Source organism: Oncorhynchus keta, chromosome 18, assembly GCF_023373465.1.
Source record: "Oncorhynchus keta strain PuntledgeMale-10-30-2019 chromosome 18, Oket_V2, whole genome shotgun sequence".
NCBI lineage: Eukaryota > Metazoa > Chordata > Actinopteri > Salmoniformes > Salmonidae > Oncorhynchus > Oncorhynchus keta.
Window position 1 is genome coordinate 57,463,988 of NC_068438.1, and position 25,816 is coordinate 57,489,803.

General features: G+C 40.4%; 1 protein-coding gene across 2 annotated transcripts in view; it reads left to right on the forward strand.

The window, feature by feature from the left end:
• The window catches only part of nectin1b (nectin cell adhesion molecule 1b), a 419,153-nt gene that overhangs the window by 129,415 nt on the left and 263,922 nt on the right, over positions 1–25,816 (forward strand). For both annotated transcript variants that reach the window (XM_052468740.1, XM_052468739.1), the window contains exon 5: positions 7,807–7,924. In XM_052468740.1, coding sequence (XP_052324700.1) covers positions 7,807–7,924 — 118 coding nt within the window. The remainder of the gene's footprint in view (positions 1–7,806; positions 7,925–25,816) is intronic.

The following is a 25,816-nucleotide window of genomic DNA, read 5'->3' on the forward strand; positions in this document are numbered from 1 at the left end:
TGTTCTGCTCTGCTCTGTTCTGCTATGTTCTGTTCTGCTATGTTCTGTTCTGCTCTGTTCTGCTCTGTTCTGCTCTGTTCTGCTCTATTCTGCTATGTTCTGTTCTGCTATGTTCTGTTCTGTTCTGCTATGTTCTGCTCTGTTCTGCTATGTTCTATTCTGCTTTTTTCTGCTCTATTCTGTTCTGCTCTGTTCTGTTCTGCTCTGTTCTGTTCTGCTCTGCTCTGTTCTGCTCTGCTCTGTTCTGCTATGTTCTGTTCTGCTATGTTCTGTTCTGCTCTGTTCTGCTCTGTTCTGCTCTATTCTGCTATGTTCTGTTCTGCTCTGTTCTGCTCTGTTCTGCTCTGTTCTGCTATGTTCTATTCTGCTTTTTTCTGCTCTGTTCTGTTCTGCTCTGTTCTGCTATGTTCTATTCTGCTTTTTTCTGCTCTGTTCTGTTCTGGTATGTTCTGTTCTGTTATATTCTGCTCTGTTCCGCTCAATTCTGTTATTTTCTGCTCTGTTCTGCTCTATTCTGTTCTGCTCAGTTCTGGTCTGTTCTGTAAGTGGTGTGGTAACATGCTGTTATAGTGTGGTGATCTCTAGAGGGTAGTGTGCTGTTCTCTAGAGGGTAGTGTGGTGATGTCTCGAGGGTGGTGTGGTGTGGTGATCTCTAGAGGGTAGTGTGGTGTTCTCTAGAGGGTAGTGTGGTGATGTCTCGAGGGTAGTGTGGTGTGGTGTTCTCTAGAGGGTAGTGTGGTGATCTCTAGAGGGTAGTGTGGTGATCTCTAGAGGGTAGTGTGGTGTGGTGATCTCTAGAGGGTAGTGTGGTGTGGTGTGGTGTTCTCTTCTGTTCGTGTGGTGATGTCTAGAGGGTAGTGTGGTGTGGTGATCTCTAGAGGGTAGTGTGGTGATCTCTAGAGGGTGGTGTGGTGATCTCTAGAGGGTAGTGTGGTGTGGTGTTCTCTAGAGGGTAGTGTGGTGTTCTCTAGAGGGTAGTGTGGTGTGGTGATCGCTAGAGGGTAGTGTGGTGTTCTCTAGAGGGTAGTGTGGTGTGGTAATCTCTAGAGGGTAGTGTATTCTAATCTCTAGAGGGGTGTGGTGATCTCTAGAGGGTAGTGTGTTGGTGATCTCTAGAGGGTAGTGTGGTGTTCTCTAGAGGGTAGTGTTCTGATGTCTCGAGGGTGGTGTGTGTGGTGATCTCTAGGGTAGTGTGGTGTTCTCTAGAGGGTAGTGTGGTGATGTCTCGAGGGTAGTGTGGTGTGGTGTTCTCTAGAGGGTAGTTCTGATCTCTAGAGGGTAGTGTCTGATCTCTAGAGGGTAGTGTGTTGATCTCTAGTGTGAGTGATATCTAGAGGGTAGTGTGTTGATCTCTAGAGGGTAGTGTGTTGATCTCTAGAGGGTAGTGTGGTGATCTCTTAGTGTAGTGTCTGATCTCTAGAGGGTAGTGTGTTGATCTCTGGTAGTGTGTTGATCTCTAGAGGGTAGTGTGTTGATCTCTAGAGGGTAGTGTGTTGATCTCTAGAGGGTAGTGTGTTGATCTCTAGAGGGTAGTGTGTTGATCTCTAGAGGGTAGTGTGTTGATCTCTAGAGGGTAGTGTGTTGATCTCTAGAGGGTAGTGTGTTGATCTCTAGAGGGTAGTGTGTTGATCTCTAGAGGGTAGTGTGTTGATCTCTAGAGGGTAGTGTGTTGATCTCTAGAGGGTAGTGTGTTGATCTCTAGAGGGTAGTGTGGTGTGGTGATCTCTAGGGGGTAGTGTGGTGATCTCTGTAGTGATATCTAGAGGGTAGTGTGGTGATGTCTCGAGCGTAGTGTAGTGTGTTGATCTCTAGAGGGTAGTGTGGTGATCTCTAGAGGGTAGTTCTGGTGTTCTCTAGAGGGTAGTGTGGTGTGGTGATCGCTAGAGGGTCGTGTGGTGATCTCTAGAGGGTAGTGTGGTGTGGTGATCTCTAGAGGGTAGTGTGGTGATCTCTAGAGGGTGGTGTGGTGATCTCTAGAGGGTAGTGTGGTGTGGTGTTCTCTAGAGGGTAGTGTGGTGTGGTGATCTCTAGAGGGTAGTGTGGTGTTCTCTAGAGGGTAGTGTGGTGTGGTGATCTCTAGAGGGTAGTGTGGTGTTCTATATATATATATATATATATATATATATCTAGAGGGTAGTGTGGTGTGGTGATCTCTAGAGGGTAGTGTGGTGATCTCTAGAGGGTAGTGTGGTGTGGTGATCTCTAGAGGGTAGTGTGGTGATCTCTAGAGGGTGGTGTGGTGATCTCTAGAGTGTAGTGATATCTAGAGGGTAGTGTGGTGATGTCTAGAGGGTAGTGTGTTGATCTCTAGAGGGTAGTGTGTTGATCTCTAGAGGGTAGTGTGTTGATCTCTAGAGGGTAGTGTGTTGATCTCTAGAGGGTAGTGTGTTGATCTCTAGAGGGTAGTGTGTTGATCTCTAGAGGGTAGTGTGTTGATCTCTAGAGGGTAGTGTGGTGATCTCTAGAGGGTAGTGTGTTGATCTCTAGAGGGTAGTGTGTTGATCTCTAGAGGGTAGTGTGTTGATCTCTAGAGGGTAGTGTGTTGATCTCTAGAGGGTGGTGTGGTGATCTCTAGGGGGTAGTGTGGTGATCTCTAGAGGGTGGTGTAGTGATATCTAGAGGGTAGTGTGGTGATGTCTCGAGCGTAGTGTAGTGTGTTGATCTCTAGAGGGTAGTGTGGTGATCTCTAGAGGGTAGTTTGGTGTTCTCTAGAGGGTAGTGTGGTGTGGTGATCGCTAGAGGGTCGTGTGTGGTGATCTCTAGAGGGTAGTGTGGTGTGGTGATCTCTAGAGGGTAGTGTGGTGATCTCTAGAGGGTGGTGTGGTGATCTCTAGAGTGTAGTGATATCTAGAGGGTAGTGTGGTGATGTCTAGAGGGTAGTGTGTTGATCTCTAGAGGGTAGTGTGGTGTGGTGTTCTCTAGAGGGTAGTGTGGTGTTCTCTAGAGGGTAGTGTGGTGTGTTGATCTCTAGAGGGTAGTGTGTTGATCTCTAGAGGGTAGTGTGTTGATCTCTAGAGGGTAGTGTGTTGATCTCTAGAGGGTAGTGTGGTGTGGTGATCTCTAGAGGGTAGTGTGGTGTGGTGATCTCTAGAGGGTGGTGTGGTGATCTCTAGGGGGGGTCTGTGTGGTGATCTCTAGAGGGTGGTGTGGTGTGGTGATCTCTAGAGGGTAGTGTGGTGTTCTCTAGAGGGTAGTGTGGTGTAGTGATCTCTAGATGGTAGTGTGGTGTGGTGATCTCTAGAGGGTGGTGTGGTGATCTCTAGAGGGTAGTGTGGTGTGGTGATCTCAAGAGGGTGGTGTGGTGATCTCTGGAGGGTAGTGTGGTGTGGTGATCTCTAGAGGGTGGTGTGGTGATCTCTAGAGGGTGGTGTGGTGATCTCTAGAAGGTGATGTGGTGATCTCTAGAGGGTAGTGTGTTGATCTCTAGAGGGTAGTGTGTTGATCTCTAGAGGGTAGTGTGGTGTGGTGATCTCTAGGGGGTAGTGTGGTGATCTCTAGAGGGTGGTGTAGTGATATCTAGAGGGTAGTGTGGTGATGTCTCGAGCGTAGTGTAGTGTGTTGATCTCTAGAGGGTAGTGTGGTGATCTCTAGAGGGTAGTGTGGTGATCTCTAGAGGGTAGTGTGGTGTTTTCTAGATTGCAGTGTGGTGATCTCTAGAGGGTGGTGTAGTGTGGTGTTCTCTAGAGGGTAGTGTGTTGATCTCTAGAGGGTAGTGTGGTGATCTCTAGAGGGTAGTGTGGTGATCTCTAGAGGGTGGTGTGGTGATCTCTAGAGGGTAGTGTGGTGATCTCTAGAGGGTAGTGTGTTGATCTCTAGAGGGTAGTGTGGTGATCTCTAGAGGGTAGTGTGGTGTGGTGATCTCTAGAGGGTGGTGTGGTGATCTCTAGAGGGTGGTGTGGTGATCTCTAGGGGGTAGTGTGGTGATCTCTAGAGGGTGGTGTGGTGTGGTGATCTCTAGAGGGTAGTGTGGTGTTCTCTAGAGGGTAGTGTGGTGTAGTGATCTCTAGATGGTAGTGTGGTGTGGTGATCTCTAGAGGGTGGTGTGGTGATCTCTAGAGGGTAGTGTGGTGTGGTGATCTCTAGAGGGTGGTGTGGTGATCTCTGGAGGGTAGTGTGGTGTGGTGATCTCTAGAGGGTGGTGTGGTGATCTCTAGAGGGTGGTGTGGTGATCTCTAGAAGGTGATGTGGTGATCTCTAGAGTGTGGTGTGGTGATCTCTAGAGGGTAGTGTGGTGTGGTGTTCTCTAGAGGGTAGTGTGGTGTGGTGATCTCTAGAGGGTGGTGTGGTGATCTCTAGAGGGTGGTGTGGTGATCTTTAGAAGGTAGTGTGGTGATCTCTAGAGGGTGGTGTGGTGTGGTGATCTCTGGAGGGTAGTGTGGTGTGGTGATCTCTAGAGGGTAGTGTGGTGTGGTGATCTCTAAATCAAATCAAATCAAATGTATTTATATAGCCCTTCGTACATCAGCTGATATCTCAAAGTGCTGTACAGAAACCCAGCCTAAAACCCCAAACAGCAAACAATGCAGGTGTAAAAGCACGGTGGCTAGGAAAAACTCCTAGAAAGGCCAAAACCTAGGAAGAAACCTAGAGAGGAACCGGGCTATGTGGGGTGGCCAGTCCTCTTCTGGCTGTGCCGGGTAGAGATTATAACAGAACATGACCAAGATGTTCAAATGTTCATAAATTACCAGCATGGTCGAATAATAATGAGGCAGAACAGTTGAAACTGGAGCAGCAGCACAGTCAGGTGGACTGGGGACAGCAAGGAGCCATCATGTCAGGTAGTCCTGGGGCACGGTCCTAGGGCTCAGGTCCTCCGAGAGAGAGAAAGAAAGAGAGAATTAGAGAGAGCATATGTGGGGTGGCCAGTCCTCTTCTGGCTGTGCCGGGTGGAGATTATAACAGAACGTGGCCAAGATGTTCAAATGTTCATAAATGACCAGCATGGTTGAATAATAGTAAGGCAGAACAGTTGAAACTGGAGCAGCAGCATGGCCAGGTGGACTGGGGACAGCAAGGAGTCATCATGTCAGGTAGTCCTGGGACATGGTCCTAGGGCCCAGGCCAGTTGAAACTGGAGCAGCAGCATGGCCAGGTGGACTGGGGACAGCAAGGAGTCATCATGTCAGGTAGTCCTGGGGCATGGTCCTAGGGCTCAGGTCCTCCGAGAGAGAGAAAGAAAGAGAGAAGGAGAGAATTAGAGAACGCACACTTAGATTCACACAGGACACCGAATAGGACAGGAGAAGTACTCCAGATATAACAAACTGACCCTAGCCCCCCGACACATAAACTACTGCAGCATAAATACTGGAGGCTGAGACAGGAGGGGTCAGGAGACACTGTGGCCCCATCCGAGGACACCCCGGACAGGGCCAAACAGGAAGGATATAACCCCACCCACTTTGCCAAAGCACAGCCCCCACACCACTAGAGGGATATCTTCAACCACCAACTTACCATCCTGAGACAAGGCCGAGTATAGCCCACAAAGATCTACGCCACGGTACAACCCAAGGAGGGGGGCAACCCAGACAGGCCGACCACAACAGTGAATCAACCCACCCAGGTGACGCACCCCCCCCCAGGGACGGCACGAGAGAGCCCCAGCAAGCCAGTGACTCAGCCCACGTAACAGGGTAGAGGCAGATAATCCCAGTGGAAGAGGGGAACCGGCCAGGCAGAGACAGCAAGGGCGGTTCGTTGCTCCAGAGCCTTTCCGTTCACCTTCCCACTCCTGGGCCAGACTACACTCAATCATATGACCCACTGAAGAGATGAGTCTTCAGTAAAGACTGAAAGGTTGAGACCTAGTTTGCGTCTCTGACATGGGTAGGCAGACCGTTCCATAAAAATGGAGCTCTATAGGAGAAAGCCCTGCCTCCAGCTGTTTGCTTAGAAATTCTAGGGACAATTAGGAGGCCTGCGTCTTGTGACCGTAGCGTACGTGTAGGTATGTACGGCAGGACCAAATCAGAGAGGTAGGTAGGAGCAAGCCCATGTAATGCTTTGTAGGTTAGCAGTAAAACCTTGAAATCAGCCCTTGCTTTGACAGGAAGCCAGTGTAGAGAGGCTAGCACTGGAGTAATATGATCAAATTTTTTGGTTCTAGTCAGGATTCTAGCAGCCGTATTTAGCACTAACTGAAGTTTATTTAGTGCTTTATCCGGGTAGCCGGAAAATAGAGCATTGCAGTAGTCTAACCTAGAAGTGACAAAAGCATGGATTAATTTTTCTGCATCATTTTTGGACAGAAAGTTTCTGATTTTTGCAATGTTACGTAGATGGAAAAAAGCTGTCCTCGAAATGGTCTTGATATGTTCTTCAAAAGAGAGATCAGGGTCCAGAGTAACGCCGAGGTCCTTCACAGTTTTATTTGAGACGACTGTACAACCATTAAGATTAATTGTCAGATTCAACAGAAGATCTCTTTGTTTCTTGGGACCTAGAACTCTCTAGAGGGTGGTGTGGTGATTTCTAGGTGGTAGTGTGGTGTGGTGATCTCTAGGTGGTAGTGTGGTGTGGTGATATCTATATGGTGGTGTGGTGATCTCTAGAGGGTGGTGTGGTGATCTCTAGGGGGTGGTGTGGTGAGCTCTAGGGGGTAGTGTGGTGTGGTGATCTCTATATGGTGGTGTGGTGATCTCTAGGGGGTGGTGTGGTGATCTCTGGAGGGTAGTGTAGTGATCTCTAGAGGGTAGTGTGGTGATCTCTAGGGGGTAGTGTAGTGATCTCTAGAGGGTAGTGTAGTTATCTCTAGAGGGTAGTGTGGTGATCTCTAGAGGGTGGTGTGGTGATCTCTAGAGGGTAGTGTGTTGATCTCTAGAGGGTAGTAGGTTGACATCTAGAGGGTAGTGTGGTGATCTCTAGGGGGTAGTGTGGTGATCTCTAGAGGGTAGTGTAGTTATCTCTAGAGGGTGGTGTGGTGATCTCTAGAGGGTAGTGTGGTGTGGATACTCTAGATTGTAGTGTGGCGATCTCTAGAGGGTAGTGTGGTGATCTCTATAGGTAGTGTGTTGATCTCTAGAGGGTAGTGTGGTGATAAGGTGTATGCACCAATTTGTAAGTCGCTCTGGATAAGAGCGTCTGCTAAATGACTTAAATGTAAATGTAAATGTGATCTCTAGAGGGTAGTGTGGTGATCTCTAGAGGGTAGTGTGGTGTGGTGATCTCTAGGGGGTAGTGTGGTGTTCTCTAGGGGGTAGTGTGGTGATCTCTAGAGGGTAGTGTGGTGTGGTGATCTCTAGAGGGTGGTGTGGTGATCTCTAGAGGGTAGTGTGGTGTGGTGATCTCTAGAGGGTAGTGTGGTGTGGTGATCTCTAGAGGGTAGTGTGGTTATCTCTAGAGGGTAGTGTGGTGATCTCTAGGGGGTAGTGTGGTGTGGTGATCTCTGGAGGGTAGTGTAGTGATCTCTAGAGGGTAGTGTGGTGATCTCTAGGGGGTAGTGTAGTGATCTCTAGAGGGTAGTGTAGTTATCTCTAGAGGGTAGTGTAGTGATCTCTAGAGGGTAGTGTAGTGATCTCTAGAGGGTAGTGTGGTGATCTCTAGAGGGTGGTGTAGTGTGGTGATCTCTAGAGGGTAGTGTGGTGATCTCTAGAGGGTAGTGTGGTGATCTCTAGAGGGTAGTGTGGTGATCTCTAGAGGGTAGTGTGGTGATCTCTAGAGGGTAGTGTGGTGATCCTCTAGAGAAAAGATTGAAAAGTAAAATATGTGGGTTAATACAATTGGTAACAAGGCTCGAGTCAGCGTTGTGGAATGAGAAACATACTGTACTATTCTGACACCATCTCTCTCTCTCTCTGACAGATGAACCGGAGGTGAAGATCGAGGGCTTCGATGGTAACTGGTATCTGGACCGTCAGGATGTCAGCCTCACCTGCAATGCTGACGCTAACCCTCCTGTTACCGTCTACCAGTGGAAAGTGTAAGTCTTCTTTCGACCTTCTGTTCACAGGTCCAGGTTGTCTGTTTGAAATGGGTAGGGGGTACAAAGAAAGCTTGAAGTGTCGGTAACATACATTCTACAAAACTTGTTCAAGACTTAAAGACTTGGGGCACATTATTGTATGAAATCTATTTATTTTTTCATAAACAGCACTAGTCAAGAGTTTGGACACGCCTACTCATTCAAGGTTTTTATTTTATTTTTACTATTGTAGAATAATAGTGACAACATCAAAATGATGAAATAACACATATGGAATCATGTATTAACCAATTTGTGGAATTTCTTTGATTGGCGTTTGAGCCAATCAGTTGTGTTGTGAAAAGATAGGGGTGATATACAAAACCCTATTTGGTAAATTACCAAGTCCATTTTTTGGCAAGATCAGCTCAAATAAGCAAAGAGAAACGATAGTCCATCATTACTTTAAGACATGAAGGTCTGTCAATCTGGAGAATGTCAAAAACTTAAATAAATAATAATAATTAAAGTGCAATTGCAAAAACCATCAAGCTCTATGATGAAAACTGGCTCTCATGATGACCGCCACAGGAAAGGAAGACCCAGAGTTACCTCTGCTGCAAAGGACAAGTTCATTAGAGTTACCTGGCTCTCATGAGGACCGCCACAGGAAAGGAAGACCCAGAGTTACCTCTGCTGCAAAGGATAAGTTCATTAGAGTTACCTGGCTCTCATGAGGACCGCCACAGGAAAGGAAGACCCAGAGTTACCTCTGCTGCAAAGGATAAGTTCATTAGAGTTCCCAGCATCAGAAATCGGCAATTAAATGCACCTCAAATTGCAGCCCAAATAAGTGCTTTACAGAGTTCAAGTAAAAGACACATCTCGACATCAACTCTTCTGAGGAGACTGTGTGAATCAGGCCTTCATGGTAAAATCGTTGCAAAGAAACCACTACTAAAGGACACCAATAAGAAGAAACTTGTTTGGGCCAAGAAACACGAGCAATGAACAATAGATTTATATCATTTGTTTTTTTATCAGGACAATGACCCAACACACCTCCAGGCTGTGTAAGGGCTATTTGACCAAGGAGAGGGTTGGAGTGCTTTACCAGATGACCTGGCCTCCACAATCACCTGACCTAAACCCAATTGGGATGGTTTGGGATGAGTTGAACCGCAGTGAAGGAACAGCAGCCAACAAGTGCTCAGCATATGTGGGAAGTCCTTCAAGACTGCTGGAAAAGGACACCAGGTTAAACTGGCTGAGAGAATGCTAAGAGTGTGCAAAGCTGGCAAAGGGTGGCTACTTTGAAGAATCTAAAATATATTTTGATTTGTTTAACACTTTTGTGTTTAATGCATAGTTTTGATGTCTTCATTATTATTCTGCAATGTAGAAGATAGATTTAAAAAAAGAAAGAAAAACCCTGGAATGAGTAGGTGCTCTAAAACTTTTGACTGGTACTGTATATCATGTGAAACGGGCCCACGGTTTGGAATTCATGATAGTTGAACAAGTGGTCTGAAATGAATGGATTTATTAATTCTGTGTTTTAAATGCATAAGCAGTTCTCAAAAATCCTGTTCAAGACTTAATGCACCTCACCGCTGCAATGAAACTGACACAACTCAATTGTGTCATATGAGAGGTCTGGTGAACCTAATTTATTCTTCTGTGTTTCTCCAATCAGGGTTTGAAAACATAAAGCAATAAGATGTATTTTCCCCCACTAGCCAAATCGATCAGTGTTTCATTCATCTCATCTTGTTTACACATCAATATAGTGATGATTAGGCTTGGAGATGGAGGCTTAGGCACAATGAGACTGTGAAAAACAACACACACATTATTATCTACAGCAAGCATGGGCAGCACGGTGACAGTTAGACTAGTACCGACAGTATATAGTCTCTTTTATCTACATTATCTAGACTTTTTCATCTACAGTTTCTAGTCTTATTTTATCTACAATGTATCTCTTATCTACAGTATCTAGTCTCTTTTATCTACAATATCTATTTTATTTCCAGTATTTTTTTTTATCTACAGTATATCTCTTATCTACAGTATCTAGTCTCTTTTATCTACAGTATCTAGACTATTTCATCTACAGTATCTAGTCTTATTTTATCTACAGTATCTAGACTATTTTATCTACAATATCTATTTTATTTCCAGTATTTTTTTATCTACAGTACAGGGCAAACGTATTCATCCGCCTTGGCGTTTTTACATGTTTTTTAGCATTACAACCTGTAATTTAAATATATTTGTATTTTTATTGGATGTCATGTATTGGACATATACAAAGTAGTCAAAAATTGGTAAAGTGAAATTAAAAAAATATACTTTTACAAAATTATTCTAAACAATAAAAATGTGAAAAGTGGTGCGTGCATATGTATTCACCCCCTTTGCTATGAAAGCCCTACATATGATCTAGTACAACCAATTACCTTCAGAAGTCACATAATTAGTTAAATAAAGTCCACCTGTGTGCAATCTAAGTGTCACATGATCTGTCACATGATCTCAGTATATATACACCTGTTCTGAAAGGCCCCAGAGTCTGCAACACCACTCAGCAAGGGGCACCACCAAGTAAGCGGCACCATGAAGACCAAGGACCTTTCCAAATAGGTCAGTGACAAAGATGTGGGGAAGTACAGATCAGGGTTACTAAAAAATATCTGAAACTTTGAACATCCCACGGAGCACCATTAAATCCATTATAAAAAATGTAAAGAATATGGTACCACAACAAACCTGCCAAGAGAGGGTCGCCCACCAAAACTCACGGACCAGGCAAGGAGGGCATTAATCAGAGAGGCAAGAAAGAGTCCAAAGATAATCCTGAAGGCGCTACAAAGGTCCACTGCGGAGATTGGAGTATCTGACCATAGAACCACTTTAAGCCGTACACCCCACAGAGCTGGGCTTTATAAGCAAACATATTTGCTGTTCGCCAAATGGCATGTGGGAGACTCCCCAAACATATGGAAGAAGGTAATCTGGTAAGATGAGACTAAAATGTAGCTTTTTGGCCATCAAGGAAAACACTATGTCTGCCGTAAACCCAATACCTCTCATCACCCCGAGAAAACCATCCCCACAGTGGAGCATATGGTAGTGGCAGGATCATGCTTTGGGCATGTTTTTCATCGGCAGGGACTGGGAAACTGGTTAGAATTGAAGGAATGATGGATGACACTAAATACAGGGAAATTATTGATGGATACCTGTTTTAGTCTTCTAGAGATTTGAGACTGGGACTGAGGTTCACCTTTCAGCAGGATAATGACCCTAACTGTTAACCTCTTGCGACGAGCAAACCCGTATCCGGGAGCGTAATCATCGCCTCAAATGAATTAGCATAACGCAGCGGACATAAATACCCCTAGAGACTTTTCCTATTCATGAAAATCGCAAATGAAATGAAATAAATATATTCAAACACAAGCTTAGCCTTTTGTTAACAACACTGCCATCTCAGATTTTGAAAATGTGCGTTACAGCCAACGCTAGACAAGCATTTGTGTAAGTTTATCATGGCATAATGCTATGCTAGGCTCTGATGGCAGCAGGCAACATTTTCACGAAAATAAGAAAAGCAACCAAATTAAATCATTTACCTTTGAAGAACTTCAGATGCTTTCACTCAGGAGACTCCCAGTTAGATAGCAAATGTTCCTTTTTTCCAAAAATATTATTTTTTTGTAGGCGAAATAGCTCCCGTTTCTTCATCATGCTTGGCTGAGAAATCAACCGGAAAATGCTGCAACTATAACACCAAACTTTTTTCAAAATTTGCTCCATATTATCGACAGATACAAGGCAAACGTTGTTTAGGATTCATCCTCAAGGTGTTTTTAACATATATATTCGATAATATATCTGTCGAGGCAATTGGTTTCTCATAAGAAGCGATTGGTTGCATTTTTATCTGGGTTTTGCCTGTAACATCAGTTCTGTGGCACTCACAGACTATATCTTTGCAGTTTTGGAAACATCAAGAGTGTTTTCTTTCCACAGCTGTCAATTATATGCATAGTCGAGCATCTTTTCATGACAAAATATCTTGTTTAAAACGGGAACGTTTTTCATCCAACATTTTTAATAGCGCCCCCTACTGGTTAAAGCAACACTTGAGTGCTTTAAGGGGAAACATGTCTTAACATAAATGTCTTGGAATGGCCTAGTCAAAGCCTTGACCCCTATCCAATTGAGAATCTGTGGTGTTACTTTAAAATTGCTGTACACCAGTAGAACCCATCCAACTTGTAGGAGCTGGAGCAGTCTTGCCTTGAAGTATGGGCAAAACTCCCAGTGGCTCGATGTGCCAAGCTTATAGAGACATACCTCAAGAGACTTGCAGCTGGAATTGCTGCAAAAGGTGGCTCTACAAAGCATTGCCTTTGTGTGTGTGGGGGGTGAATAGTTATGCACGCTCAAATTTGCTGGGGTTTTTTTGTCCATTTTTTTGTCCATCTATTTCATCTACATTATATATTTTATCTACAGTATCTGGACTCTTTTTTTCTGCAGTTTAGTCTCTTATCTACAATATATATTCTCTCTTATCTACAGTATCTAGTCTATTTTATTGACAGTGTCTAATGTATTTTATTCACAATATATATTTTATCTACAATATCTAGTCACTTTTATCTACCATCCAGAAGGCGAGGTCAGTGCAGGTGCATCAAAGCTGGGACCGAGAGACTGAAAAACAGCTTATATCTCAAGGCCATCAGACTGTTAAACAGCCACCACTAACATTGAGTGGCTGCTGCCAACATACTGACTCTCAACTACAGCCACCTTAATATTTAAAAATTGGATGTAATAAATGTGTCGCTTTAAACAATGCCAGTTTATATAATGTTTACATACCCTACATTACTCATCTCATGTGTATATACTGTACTCTATACCATCTACTGCATCTTGTTTACATACCCTACATTACTCATCTCATATGTATATACTGTACTCTATACCATCTACTGCATCTTGTTTACATACCCTACATTACTCATCTCATATGTATATACTGTACTCTATACCATCTACTGCATCTTGTTTACATACCCTACATTACTCATCTCATGTGTATATACTGTACTCTATACCATCTACTGCATCTTGTTTACATACCCTACATTACTCATCTCATGTGTATATACTGTATTCTATACCATCTACTGCATCTTGTTTACATACCCTACATTACTCATCTCATGTGTATATACTGTATTCTATACCATCTACTGCATCTTGTTTACATACCCTACATTACTCATCTCATGTGTATATACTGTATTCTATACCATCTACTGCATCTTGTTTACATACCCTACATTACTCATCTCATGTGTATATACTGTACTCTATACCATCTACTGCATCTTGCCTATGCCATTCGGCCATCGCTCATCCATATATTTATATGTACATATTCTTATTCATTCCTTTACATTTGTGTGTATAAGGTAGTTGTTGTGAAATTGTTAGATTACTTGTTAGATATTACTGCATTGTCGGAACTAGAAGCACAAGCATTTCGCTACACTCGCATTAACATCTGCTAACCATGTGTATGTGACCAATAACATCTGCTAACCATGTGTATGTGACCAATAACATCTGCTAACCATGTGTATGTGACCAATAACATTTGATTTTATTACCACTGTTGTGTCGTCAGCAAACGTAACGATAGCGTTGGAGTTGTGTTTGGCCATGCAGTCGTGGGTGAACAGGGAACACAGGAGGGGACTAAGTACACACCCCTGAGGGTCCCCAGTGTTGAGGATCAGCGTGGAAGACGTGTTATTGCCTACTCTTACCACCTGGGGATGGCCAGTCAGGAAGTCCAGGATCCAGTTGCAGAAGGGAGGTGTTTTGTCCCAGAGTCCTTAGCTTAGTGATGAACTCCGTGGACACTATGGTGTTGAACACTGAGCTATAGTCAATGAACAGCATTCTCACATAGGTGTTCCTTTTGTCCAGGTGGGAAAGGGCAGTGTGGAGTGTGATTGAGATCGCTTCATCTGTGGATCTGTTGGGGCTGTATGCAAATTAGAGTGGGTCTAAGGTGTCTGGGAGGATGCTGTTGATGTGAGCCAGGACCAGCCTTTCAAAGCACTTCAAATAAGCTTTTTTTTTTTGGTGCCGTTTTTAGAGGGGGATCGTAAAAGCTTTTTCATCTTTAGCACAGAGAGAGAGAGAGAGAGAGAGAGAGAGAGAGAGAGAGAGAGAGAGAGAGAGAGAGAGAGAGAGAGAGAGAGAGAGAGAGAGAGAGAGAGAGAGAGAGAGAGAGAGAGAGAGAGAGAGAGAGAGAGAGAGAGAGAGAGAGAGAGAGAGAGAGAGAGAGAGAGAGAGAGAGAGAGAGAGAGAGAGAGAGAGAGAGGAGAGAGAGAGAGAGGAGAGAGAGATAGAGATGGAGAGAGAGAGATGGAGATGGAGATGGAGATGGAGAAAGAGAGGTGGAGATAGATAGAGATGGAGAAAGAGAGGTGGAGATAGAGAGGTGAGATAGAGATGGAGAAAGAGAGGTGGAGATAGAGATGGAGAAAGAGAGGTGGAGATAGAGATGGAGAAAGAGAGGTGGAGATAGAGATGGAGAAAGAGAGGTGGAGATAGAGATGGAGAAAGAGAGGTGGAGATAGAGATAGAGAAAGAGAGGTGGAGATAGAGATAGAGAAAGAGAGGTGGAGATAGAGATAGAGAAAGAGAGGTGGAGATAGAGATAGAGAAAGAGAGGTGGAGATAGAGATAGAGAAAGAGAGGTGGAGATAGAGATAGAGAAAGAGAGGTGGAGATAGAGATAGAGAAAGAGAGGTGGAGATAGAGATAGAGGGAAGAGAGGTGGAGATAGAGATAGAGAAAGAGAGGTGGAGATAGAGATAGAGAAAGAGAGGTGGAGATAGAGATAGAGAAAGAGAGGTGGAGATAGAGATAGAGAAAGAGAGGTGGAGATAGAGATAGAGAAAGAGAGGTGGAGATAGAGATAGAGAAAGAGAGGTGGAGATAGAGATAGAGAAAGAGAGGTGGAGATAGAGATAGAGAAAGAGAGGTGGAGATAGAGATAGAGAAAGAGAGGTGGAGATAGAGATAGAGAAAGAGAGGTGGAGATAGAGAAAGAGAGATGGAGAGAGAGAGAAGGGGGAGAGAGAGAGAGAAAGAGAGAAAGAGAGAAAGAGAGAAAGAGAGAAAGGAGAAAGAGAGAAAAGAGAAGGGAGGAAGGGGGAGGGGGAGAGAGAGAGAGAAGGGGAGGAAGGGGAGAGATGGGAGAGAGAGAGAGGAGGTTTAGCTTCAGTTGAGGTGGTGGAGCCATAGATTAGGACTACATGCCTAAGAGCTGACATCAGTACTTTGCCTTTCAAATGATAAGTGTCAGTGCTGCAGAATATACACACAGCACTATGTGAGCATTAACAAACATCTAACCAGAGTCCAAATATCAAGCCATGTGACATCATAGAAACGCAATTTAATGTACCAACGTCCTCGTCCTGCTGTCCTCTCTGGCTCTTCATAGTACAACTCTTTTGACAACAGAGGAGCTTTGCCAACCATCTATAACTGGGTGGAAAAGAAGAGATTTATACAGTGAAATTGAGGGATAAACGTAGTAATTGTTCACTGAAGGATGGGTAAGGGAAGGTGTCAACGGATTAATAGACCATTGTGTTCACCTCACTGTAGCCCTGCCACCACTGGGTATGAAGAGAGAAGGAGGGTGGGGGGGGGTTCTTTACAGGGGAAGAGGAGACTGGAGAGGGTAGAAGAGAGAGGGAGGGTGGGGGGGGGGGTATAGAATAGAGGTTTCTTTACAGGGGAAGAGGAGACTGGAGAGGGTAGAAGAGAGAGGGAGGGTGGGGGGGGGGGTATAGAATAGAGGTTTCTTTACAGGGGAAGAGGAGACTGGAGAGGGTAGAAGAGAGAGGGATGGTGGGGGGGGATATAGAATAGAGGTTTCTTTACAGGGGAAGAGGAGACTGGAGAGGGTAGAAGAGAGGGATGGTGGGGGGGGGGGGGTATAGAATAGAGGTTTCTTTACAGGGGAAGAGGAGACTGGAGAGGGTAGAAGAGAGAGGGATGGTGGGGGGGTATAGAATAGAGGTTTCTTTACAGGGGAAGAGGAGACTGGAGAGGGTAGAAGAGAGAGAGATGGTGGGGGGGTATATAATAGAGGTTTCTTTACAGGGGAAGAGGAGACTGTAGAGGGTAGAAGAGAGAGGGAGGGGGGGGGGGGTATAGAATAGAGGTTTCTTTACAGGGGAAGAGGAGACTGGAGAGGGTAGAAGAGAGAGAGATGGTGGAGACAGAGGAAAGAGAGAGAGAGAGAGATGATATCATAGGATAGGGAGGATGAGGAGAGGGATGATAGCATAGGATAGGGAGGATGAGGAGAGGGATGATATCATAGTATAGGGAGGATGAGGAGAGGGATGATAATGGAGAAAGAGGGATGTAGAAGATGGGGTGAGGAGGCGGAGAGAGAGAGAATTATGTTTACAGACAAAGGGGCAGGCTGGGTGACAGATAGGAGGACATTGATGTGGTGGAACAAGACTCCAAAGGTGTTGTGAAGTTTTCTCCGGGCTGCTAGACACACACACACACACAGACTTAAGGAAGGCTTTGACAGACTTAAGGAACTTTGACAGAACAAGACAGAGCCGGAACAACCAGGATATAGGCATACACATAGCTATAGAAATATACATATACACGTATTCCTTCACCCAGAAATCACCCTGTACAGTATCACATTCTGAGTCCTCAGTCTTTCTCCTCTGGGCTTTCAGTCCTGCAGTCGATCAATCCAGCTGCTATATACAGTTGAAGTGGGAAGTTTACATAAACCTTAACCAAATACATTTAAACTCAGTTTTTCACAACTCCTGACATTTAATCCTAGTAAACATTTCCTGTCCTAAGTCAGTAAGGATCACCGGTTTATTTTAAGAATGAAATGTCAGAATAATAGTAGAGTAGTAATTTCAGCTTTTATTTATGTAATCGCATTCCCAGTGGGTCAGAAGTTTACATACACTCAATTAGTATTTGGTAGCATTGCCTTTAAATTGTTTAACTTGGGTCAAATGTTTTGGGTAGCCTTCCACAAGCTTCCCACAATAAGTTGGGTAAATTTTGGCCCATTCCTCCTGACAGAGTTGGTGTATCTGAGTCAGGTTTGTAGGCCTCCTTGCTTGCACACGCTTTTGCAGTTCTGACCACAAATTTTCTACAGGATTGAGGTCATGGCTTTGAGATGGCCACTCCAATACCTTGACTTTGTTGTCCTTAAGCCATTTTGCCACAACTTTGGAAGTATGCTTGGGGTTATTGTCCATTTGGAAGACCCATTTGTGACCAAGCTTTAACTTCCTGACTGATTACATTTACATTTAAGTAATTTAGCAGACGCTCTTATCCAGAGCGACTTACAAATTGGTGCATTCACCTTATGACATCCAGTGGAACAGCCACTTTACAATAGTGCATCTACATCTTTTAGGGGGGGGGGGGTGAGAAGGATTACTTATCCTATCCTAGGTATTCCTTAAAGAGGTGGGGTTGATGTCTTGAGATGTTGCTTCAATATATCCACATAATTTTCCTACCTCATGATGCCATCTCTTTTGTGAAGTGCACCAGTCTCTCCTGCAGCAAAGCACCCCCACAACATGATGCTGCCAATCTCGAGCTTCATGGTTGGGATGGTGTTCTTCGGCTTGCAAGCCTCCCCCTTTTTCCTCCAAACATAACGATGGTCATTATGGCCAAACAGTTCTATTTTTGTTCCGTCAGACCAGAGGACATTTCTTCAAAAACTATGATCTTTGTCCCCATGTGCAGTTGCAAACCATAGTCTGGCTTATTTATGTTGTTTTAAGTGGCTTCTTCCTTGCTGAGCGGCCTTTCAGGTTATGTTGATATAGGACTCGTTTTACTGTGGATATAGATACTTTTGTACCTGTTTCTTCCAGCATCTTCACAAGGTCCTTTGCTGTTGTTCTGGTGAATTGATTGAAATATTTCACACCAAAGTACATTCATCTCTAGGAGACAGACCGCGTCTCCTTCCTGAGCGGTATGACGGCTGCATGGTCGCATGGTGTTTATGCTTGCGTACTATTGTTTATACAGATGAACGTGGTACCTCCAGGCATTTGGGAATTGCTCCCAAGGATGAACCAGACTTGTGCAGGTCTACAATTTTTTTTAATTAGCTTTTCCCATGATGTCAATCAAAGAGGCACTGAGTTTGAAGTTAGGCCTTGAAATACATCCACAGGTACACCTCCAATTCACTCAAATGATGTCAATTAGCCTATCAGAAGCTTCTAAAGCCATGACATCATTTTCTGTAATTTTCCAAGCTGTATAAAGGCACAGTCAACTTAGTGTATGTAAACTTCTGACCCACTGGAATTGTGATACAGTGAATTATAAGTGAAATAATCTGTCTGTAAACAATGGTTGGAAAACTCACTTGTGTCATGCACAAGGTAGACATCCTCACCGACTTGCCAAAACTATAGTTTGTTAACAAGACATTTGTGGAGTGGTTGAAAAACAAGTTTTAATGACTCCAACCTAAGTGTATGTAAACGTCCGACTTCAACTGTATAGTAGACACTATAGACCCCTATTTATTGAATACAGTATATAGTAGATGCTATAGACCCCTATTTATTGAATACAGTATATAGTATACACTAGACCCCTATTTATTGAATACAGTATATAGTAGATGCTATAGACCCCTATTTATTGAATACAGTGTATAGTAGACACTAGACCCCTATTTATTGAATACAGTATATAGCAGACACTATAGACCCATATTTATTGAATACAGTATATAGTAGACACTATAGACCCCTATTTATTGAATACAGTATTTAGTAGACTCTATAGATCCCTATTTATTGAATACAGTATATAGTAGACACTATAAACCCTATTTATTGAATACAGTATATAGTAGACACTAGACCCCTATTTATTGAATACAGTATATAGTAGATGCTATAGACCCCTATTTATTGAATACAGTATATAGTAGATGCTATAGACCCCTATTTATTGAATACAGTATATAGTAGACACTATAGACCCCTATTTATTGAATACAGTATATAGTAGATGCTATAGACCCCTATTTATTGAATACAGTATATAGTAGACACTAGACCCATATTTATTGAATACAGTATATAGTAGATGCTATAGACCCTATTTATTGAATACAGTATATAGTAGATGCTATAGACCCCTATTTATTGAATACAGTATATAGTAGATGCTATAGACCCCTATTTATTGAATACAGTATATAGTAGATGCTATAGACCCCTATTTATTGAATACAGTGTATAGTAGACGCTATAGACCCTATTTATTGAATACAGTATATAGTAGATGCTATAGACCCCTATTTATTGAATACAGTATATAGTAGATGCTATAGACCCCTATTTATTGAATACAGTATATAGTAGACACTATAGACCCCTATTTATTGAATACAGTATATAGTAGATGCTATAGACCCCTATTTATTGAATACAGTATATAGTAGACACTAGACCCCTATTTATTGAATACAGTATATAGTAGATGCTATAGACCCTATTTATTGAATACAGTGTATAGTAGACACTAGAACCCTATTTATTGAATACAGTATATAGTAGACACTAGACCCCTATTTATTGAATACAGTGTATAGTAGACACTATAGACCCCTATTTATTGAATACAGTATATAGTAGACACTAGAACCCTATTTATTGAATACAGTATATAGTAGACACTATAGACCCCTATTTATTGAATACAGTATATAGTAGACACTAGACCCCTATTTATTGAATACAGTATATAGTAGATACTATAGACCCCTATTTATTGAATACAGTATATAGTAGACACTATAGACCCCTATTTATTGAATACAGTATATAGTAGACACTAGACCCCTATTTATTGAATACAGTATATAGTAGATGCTATAGACCCCTATTTATTGAATACAGTATATAGTAGACACTAGACCCCTATTTATTGAATACAGTATATAGTAGATGCTATAGACCCCTATTTATTGAATACAGTATATAGTAGATGCTATAGACCCCTATTTATTGAATACAGTATATAGTAGATGCTATAGACCCTATTTATTGAATACAGTATATAGTAGATGCTATAGACCCCTATTTATTGAATACAGTATATAGTAGATGCTATAGACCCTATTTATTGAATACAGTATATAGTAGATGCTATAGACCCCTATTTATTGAATACAGTATATAGTAGATGCTATAGACCCTATTTATTGAATACAGTATATAGTAGACACTAGACCCCTATTTATTGAATACAGTATATAGTAGACACTAGACCCCTATTTATTGAATACAGTATATAGTAGATGCTATAGACCCCTATTTATTGAATACAGTATATAGTAGACACTAGACCCCTATTTATTGAATACAGTATATAGTAGATGCTATAGACCCCTATTTATTGAATACAGTATATAGTAGACACTATAGACCCCTATTTATTGAATACAGTATATAGTAGACACTATAGACCCCTATTTATTGAATACAGTATATAGTAGACACTATAGACCCCTATTTATTGAATACAGTATATAGTAGACACTATAGACCCCTATTTATTGAATACAGTATATAGTAGACACTATAGACCCCTATTTATTGAATACAGTATATAGTAGACACTATAGACCCCTATTTATTGAATACAGTATATAGTAGACACTAGACCCCTATTTATTGAATACAGTATATAGTAGACACTAGACCCCTATTTATTGAATACAGTATATAGTAGATGCTATAGACCCCTATTTATTGAATACAGTATATAGTAGACACTAGACCCCTATTTATTGAATACAGTATATAGTAGATGCTATAGACCCCTATTTATTGAATACAGTATATAGTAGACACTATAGACCCCTATTTATTGAATACAGTATATAGTAGACACTATAGACCCCTATTTATTGAATACAGTATATAGTAGATGCTATAGACCCCTATTTATTGAATACAGTATATAGTAGACACTAGACCCCTATTTATTGAATACAGTATATAGTAGATGCTATAGACCCCTATTTATTGAATACAGTATATAGTAGATGCTATAGACCCCTATTTATTGAATACAGTATATAGTAGATGCTATAGACCCCTATTTATTGAATACAGTATATAGTAGATGCTATAGACCCCTATTTATTGAATACAGTATATAGTAGATGCTATAGACCCCTATTTATTGAATACAGTATATAGTAGATGCTATAGATCCCTATTTATTGAATACAGTATATAGTAGATGCTATAGACCCCTATTTATTGAATACAGTATATAGCAGACACTAGACCCCTATTTATTGAATACAGTATATAGTAGACACTAGACCCCTATTTATTGAATACAGTATATAGTAGATGCTATAGACCCCTATTTATTGAATACAGTATATAGTAGACACTAGACCCCTATTTATTGAATACAGTATATAGTAGATGCTATAGACCCCTATTTATTGAATACAGTATATAGTAGACACTATAGACCCCTATTTATTGAATACAGTATATAGTAGACACTATAGACCCCTATTTATTGAATACAGTATATAGTAGACACTATAGACCCCTATTTATTGAATACAGTATATAGTAGACACTAGACCCCTATTTATTGAATACAGTATATAGTAGACACTATAGACCCCTATTTATTGAATACAGTATATAGTAGACACTATAGACCCCTATTTATTGAATACAGTATATAGTAGACACTAGACCCCTATTTATTGAATACAGTATATAGTAGACACTAGACCCCTATTTATTGAATACAGTATATAGTAGATGCTATAGACCCCTATTTATTGAATACAGTATATAGTAGACACTATAGACCCCTATTTATTGAATACAGTATATAGTAGATGCTATAGACCCCTATTTATTGAATACAGTATATAGTAGACACTATAGACCCCTATTTATTGAATACAGTATATAGTAGACACTATAGACCCCTATTTATTGAATACAGTATATAGTAGACACTAGACCCCTATTTATTGAATACAGTATATAGTAGACACTAGACCCCTATTTATTGAATACAGTATATAGTAGACACTATAGACCCCTATTTATTGAATACAGTATATAGTAGACACTAGACCCCTATTTATTGAATACAGTATATAGTAGACACTAGACCCCTATTTATTGAATACAGTATATAGTAGACACTAGACCCCTATTTATTGAATACAGTATATAGTAGACACTAGACCCCTATTTATTGAATACAGTATATAGTAGACACTAGACCCCTATTTATTGAATACAGTATATAGTAGATGCTATAGACCCCTATTTATTGAATACAGTATATAGTAGATGCTATAGACCCCTATTTATTGAATACAGTATATAGTAGATGCTATAGACCCCTATTTATTGAATACAGTATATAGTAGACACTATAGACCCCTATTTATTGAATACAGTATATAGTAGACACTATAGACCCCTATTTATTGAATACAGTATATAGTAGACACTATAGACCCCTATTTATTGAATACAGTATATAGTAGACACTAGACCCCTATTTATTGAATACAGTATATAGTAGACACTATAGACCCATATTTATTGAATACAGTATATAGTAGACACTATAGACCCCTATTTATTGAATACAGTATATAGTAGACACTAGACCCCTATTTATTGAATACAGTATATAGTAGACACTATAGACCCCTATTTATTGAATACAGTATATAGCAGACACTATAGACCCCTATTTATTGAATACAGTATATAGTAGATACTATAGACCCCTATTTATTGAATACAGTATATAGTAGACACTATAGACCCCTATTTATTGAATACAGTATATAGTAGACACTAGAACCCTATTTATTGAATACAGCATATAGTAGATGCTATAGACCCTATTTATTGAATACAGTATATAGTAGACACTAGACCCCTATTTATTGAATACAGTATATAGTAGACACTATAGACCCCTATTTATTGAATACAGTATATAGTAGATGCTATAGAACCCTATTTATTGAATACAGTATATAGTAGACACTATAGACCCTATTTATTGAATACAGTATATAGTAGACACTAGACCCCTATTTATTGAATACAGTATATAGTAGACACTATAGACCCCTATTTATTGAATACAGTATATAGTAGTAGACCCCTATTTATTGAATACAGTATATAGTAGACACTAGACCCCTATTTATTGAATACAGTATATAGTAGATGCTATAGACCCCTATTTATTGAATACAGTATATAGTAGACACTATAGACCCCTATTTATTGAATACAGTATATAGTAGACACTATAGACCCCTATTTATTGAATACAGTATATAGTAGATGCTATAGACCCCTATTTATTGAATACAGTATATAGTAGACACTAGACCCCTATTTATTGAATACAGTATATAGTAGATGCTATAGACACCTATTTATTGAATACAGTATATAGTAGACACTAGACCCCTATTTATTGAATACAGTATATAGTAGATGCTATAGACCCCTATTTATTGAATACAGTATATAGCAGACACTATAGACCTCTATTTATTGAATACAGTATATAGTAGACACTATAGACCCCTATTTATTGAATACAGTATATAGTAGATGCTATAGACCCCTATTTATTGAATTTATAGTAGACGCTATAGACCCTTATTTATTGAATACAGTATATAGTAGATGCTGTAGACCCCTATTTATTGAATACAGTATATAGTAGATGCTATAGACCCCTATTTATTGAATACAGTATATAGTAGACACTAGACCCCTATTTATTGAATACAGTATATAGTAGATGCTATAGACCCCTATTTATTGAATACAGTATATAGTAGATGCTATAGACCCCTATTTATTGAATACAGTATATAGTAGACACTAGACCCCTATTTATTGAATACAGTATATAGTAGATGCTATAGACCCCTATTTATTGAATACAGTATATAGTAGATGCTATAGACCCCTATTTATTGAATACAGTATATAGTAGATGCTATAGACCCCTATTTATTGAATACAGTATATAGTAGATACTATAGACCCCTATTTATTGAATACAGTATATAGTAGACACTAGACCCCTATTTATTGAATACAGTATATAGTAGATGCTATAGACCCCTATTTATTGAATACAGTATATAGTAGACACTAGACCCCTATTTATTGAATACAGTATATAGTAGATGCTATAGACCCCTATTTATTGAATACAGTATATAGTAGATGCTATAGACCCCTATTTATTGAATACAGTATATAGTAGATACTATAGACCCCTATTTATTGAATACAGTATATAGTAGATGCTATAGACCCCTATTTATTGAATACAGTATATAGTAGACACTAGACCCCTATTTATTGAATACAGTATATAGTAGATGCTATAGACCCCTATTTATTGAATACAGTATATAGCAGACACTATAGACCCCTATTTATTGAATACAGTATATAGTAGACACTATAGACCCCTATTTATTGAATACAGTATATAGTAGACACTATAGACCCCTATTTATTGAATACAGTATATAGTAGACACTATAGACCCCTATTTATTGAATACAGTATATAGTAGACACTATAGACCCATATTTATTGAATACAGTATATAGTAGACACTATAGACCCCTATTTATTGAATACAGTATATAGTAGACACTATAGACCCCTATTTATTGAATACAGTATATAGTAGACACTAGAACCCTATTTATTGAATACAGTATATAGTAGACACTAGACCCCTATTTATTGAATACAGTATATAGTAGACACTATAGACCCATATTTATTGAATACAGTATATAGTAGACACTATAGACCCCTATTTATTGAATACAGTATATAGTAGACACTATAGACCCCTATTTATTGAATACAGTATATAGTAGACACTATAGACCCCTATTTATTGAATACAGTATATAGTAGACACTATAGACCCCTATTTATTGAATACAGTATATAGTAGACGCTATAGACCCCTATTTATTGAATACAGTATATAGTAGACACTAGACCCCTATTTATTGAATACAGTATATAGTAGACACTAGACCCCTATTTATTGAATACAGCATATAGTAGATGCTATAGACCCTTATTTATTGAATACAGTATATAGTAGATGCTATAGACCCCTATTTATTGAATACAGTATATAGTAGATGCTATAGACCCCTATTTATTGAATACAGTATATAGTAGACACTATAGACCCCTATTTATTGAATACAGTATATAGTAGATGCTATAGACCCCTATTTATTGAATACAGTATATAGTAGACACTAGACCCCTATTTATTGAATACAGTATATAGTAGATGCTATAGACCCCTATTTATTGAATACAGTATATAGTAGATGCTATAGACCCCTATTTATTGAATACAGTATATAGTAGATGCTATAGACCCCTATTTATTGAATACAGTATATAGTAGACACTAGACCCCTATTTATTGAATACAGTATATAGTAGATGCTATAGACCCCTATTTATTGAATACAGTATATAGTAGATGCTATAGACCCCTATTTATTGAATACAGTATATAGTAGATGCTATAGACCCCTATTTATTGAATACAGTATATAGTAGATGCTATAGACCCCTATTTATTGAATACAGTATATAGTAGACACTATAGACCCCTATTTATTGAATACAGTATATAGTAGATGCTATAGACCCC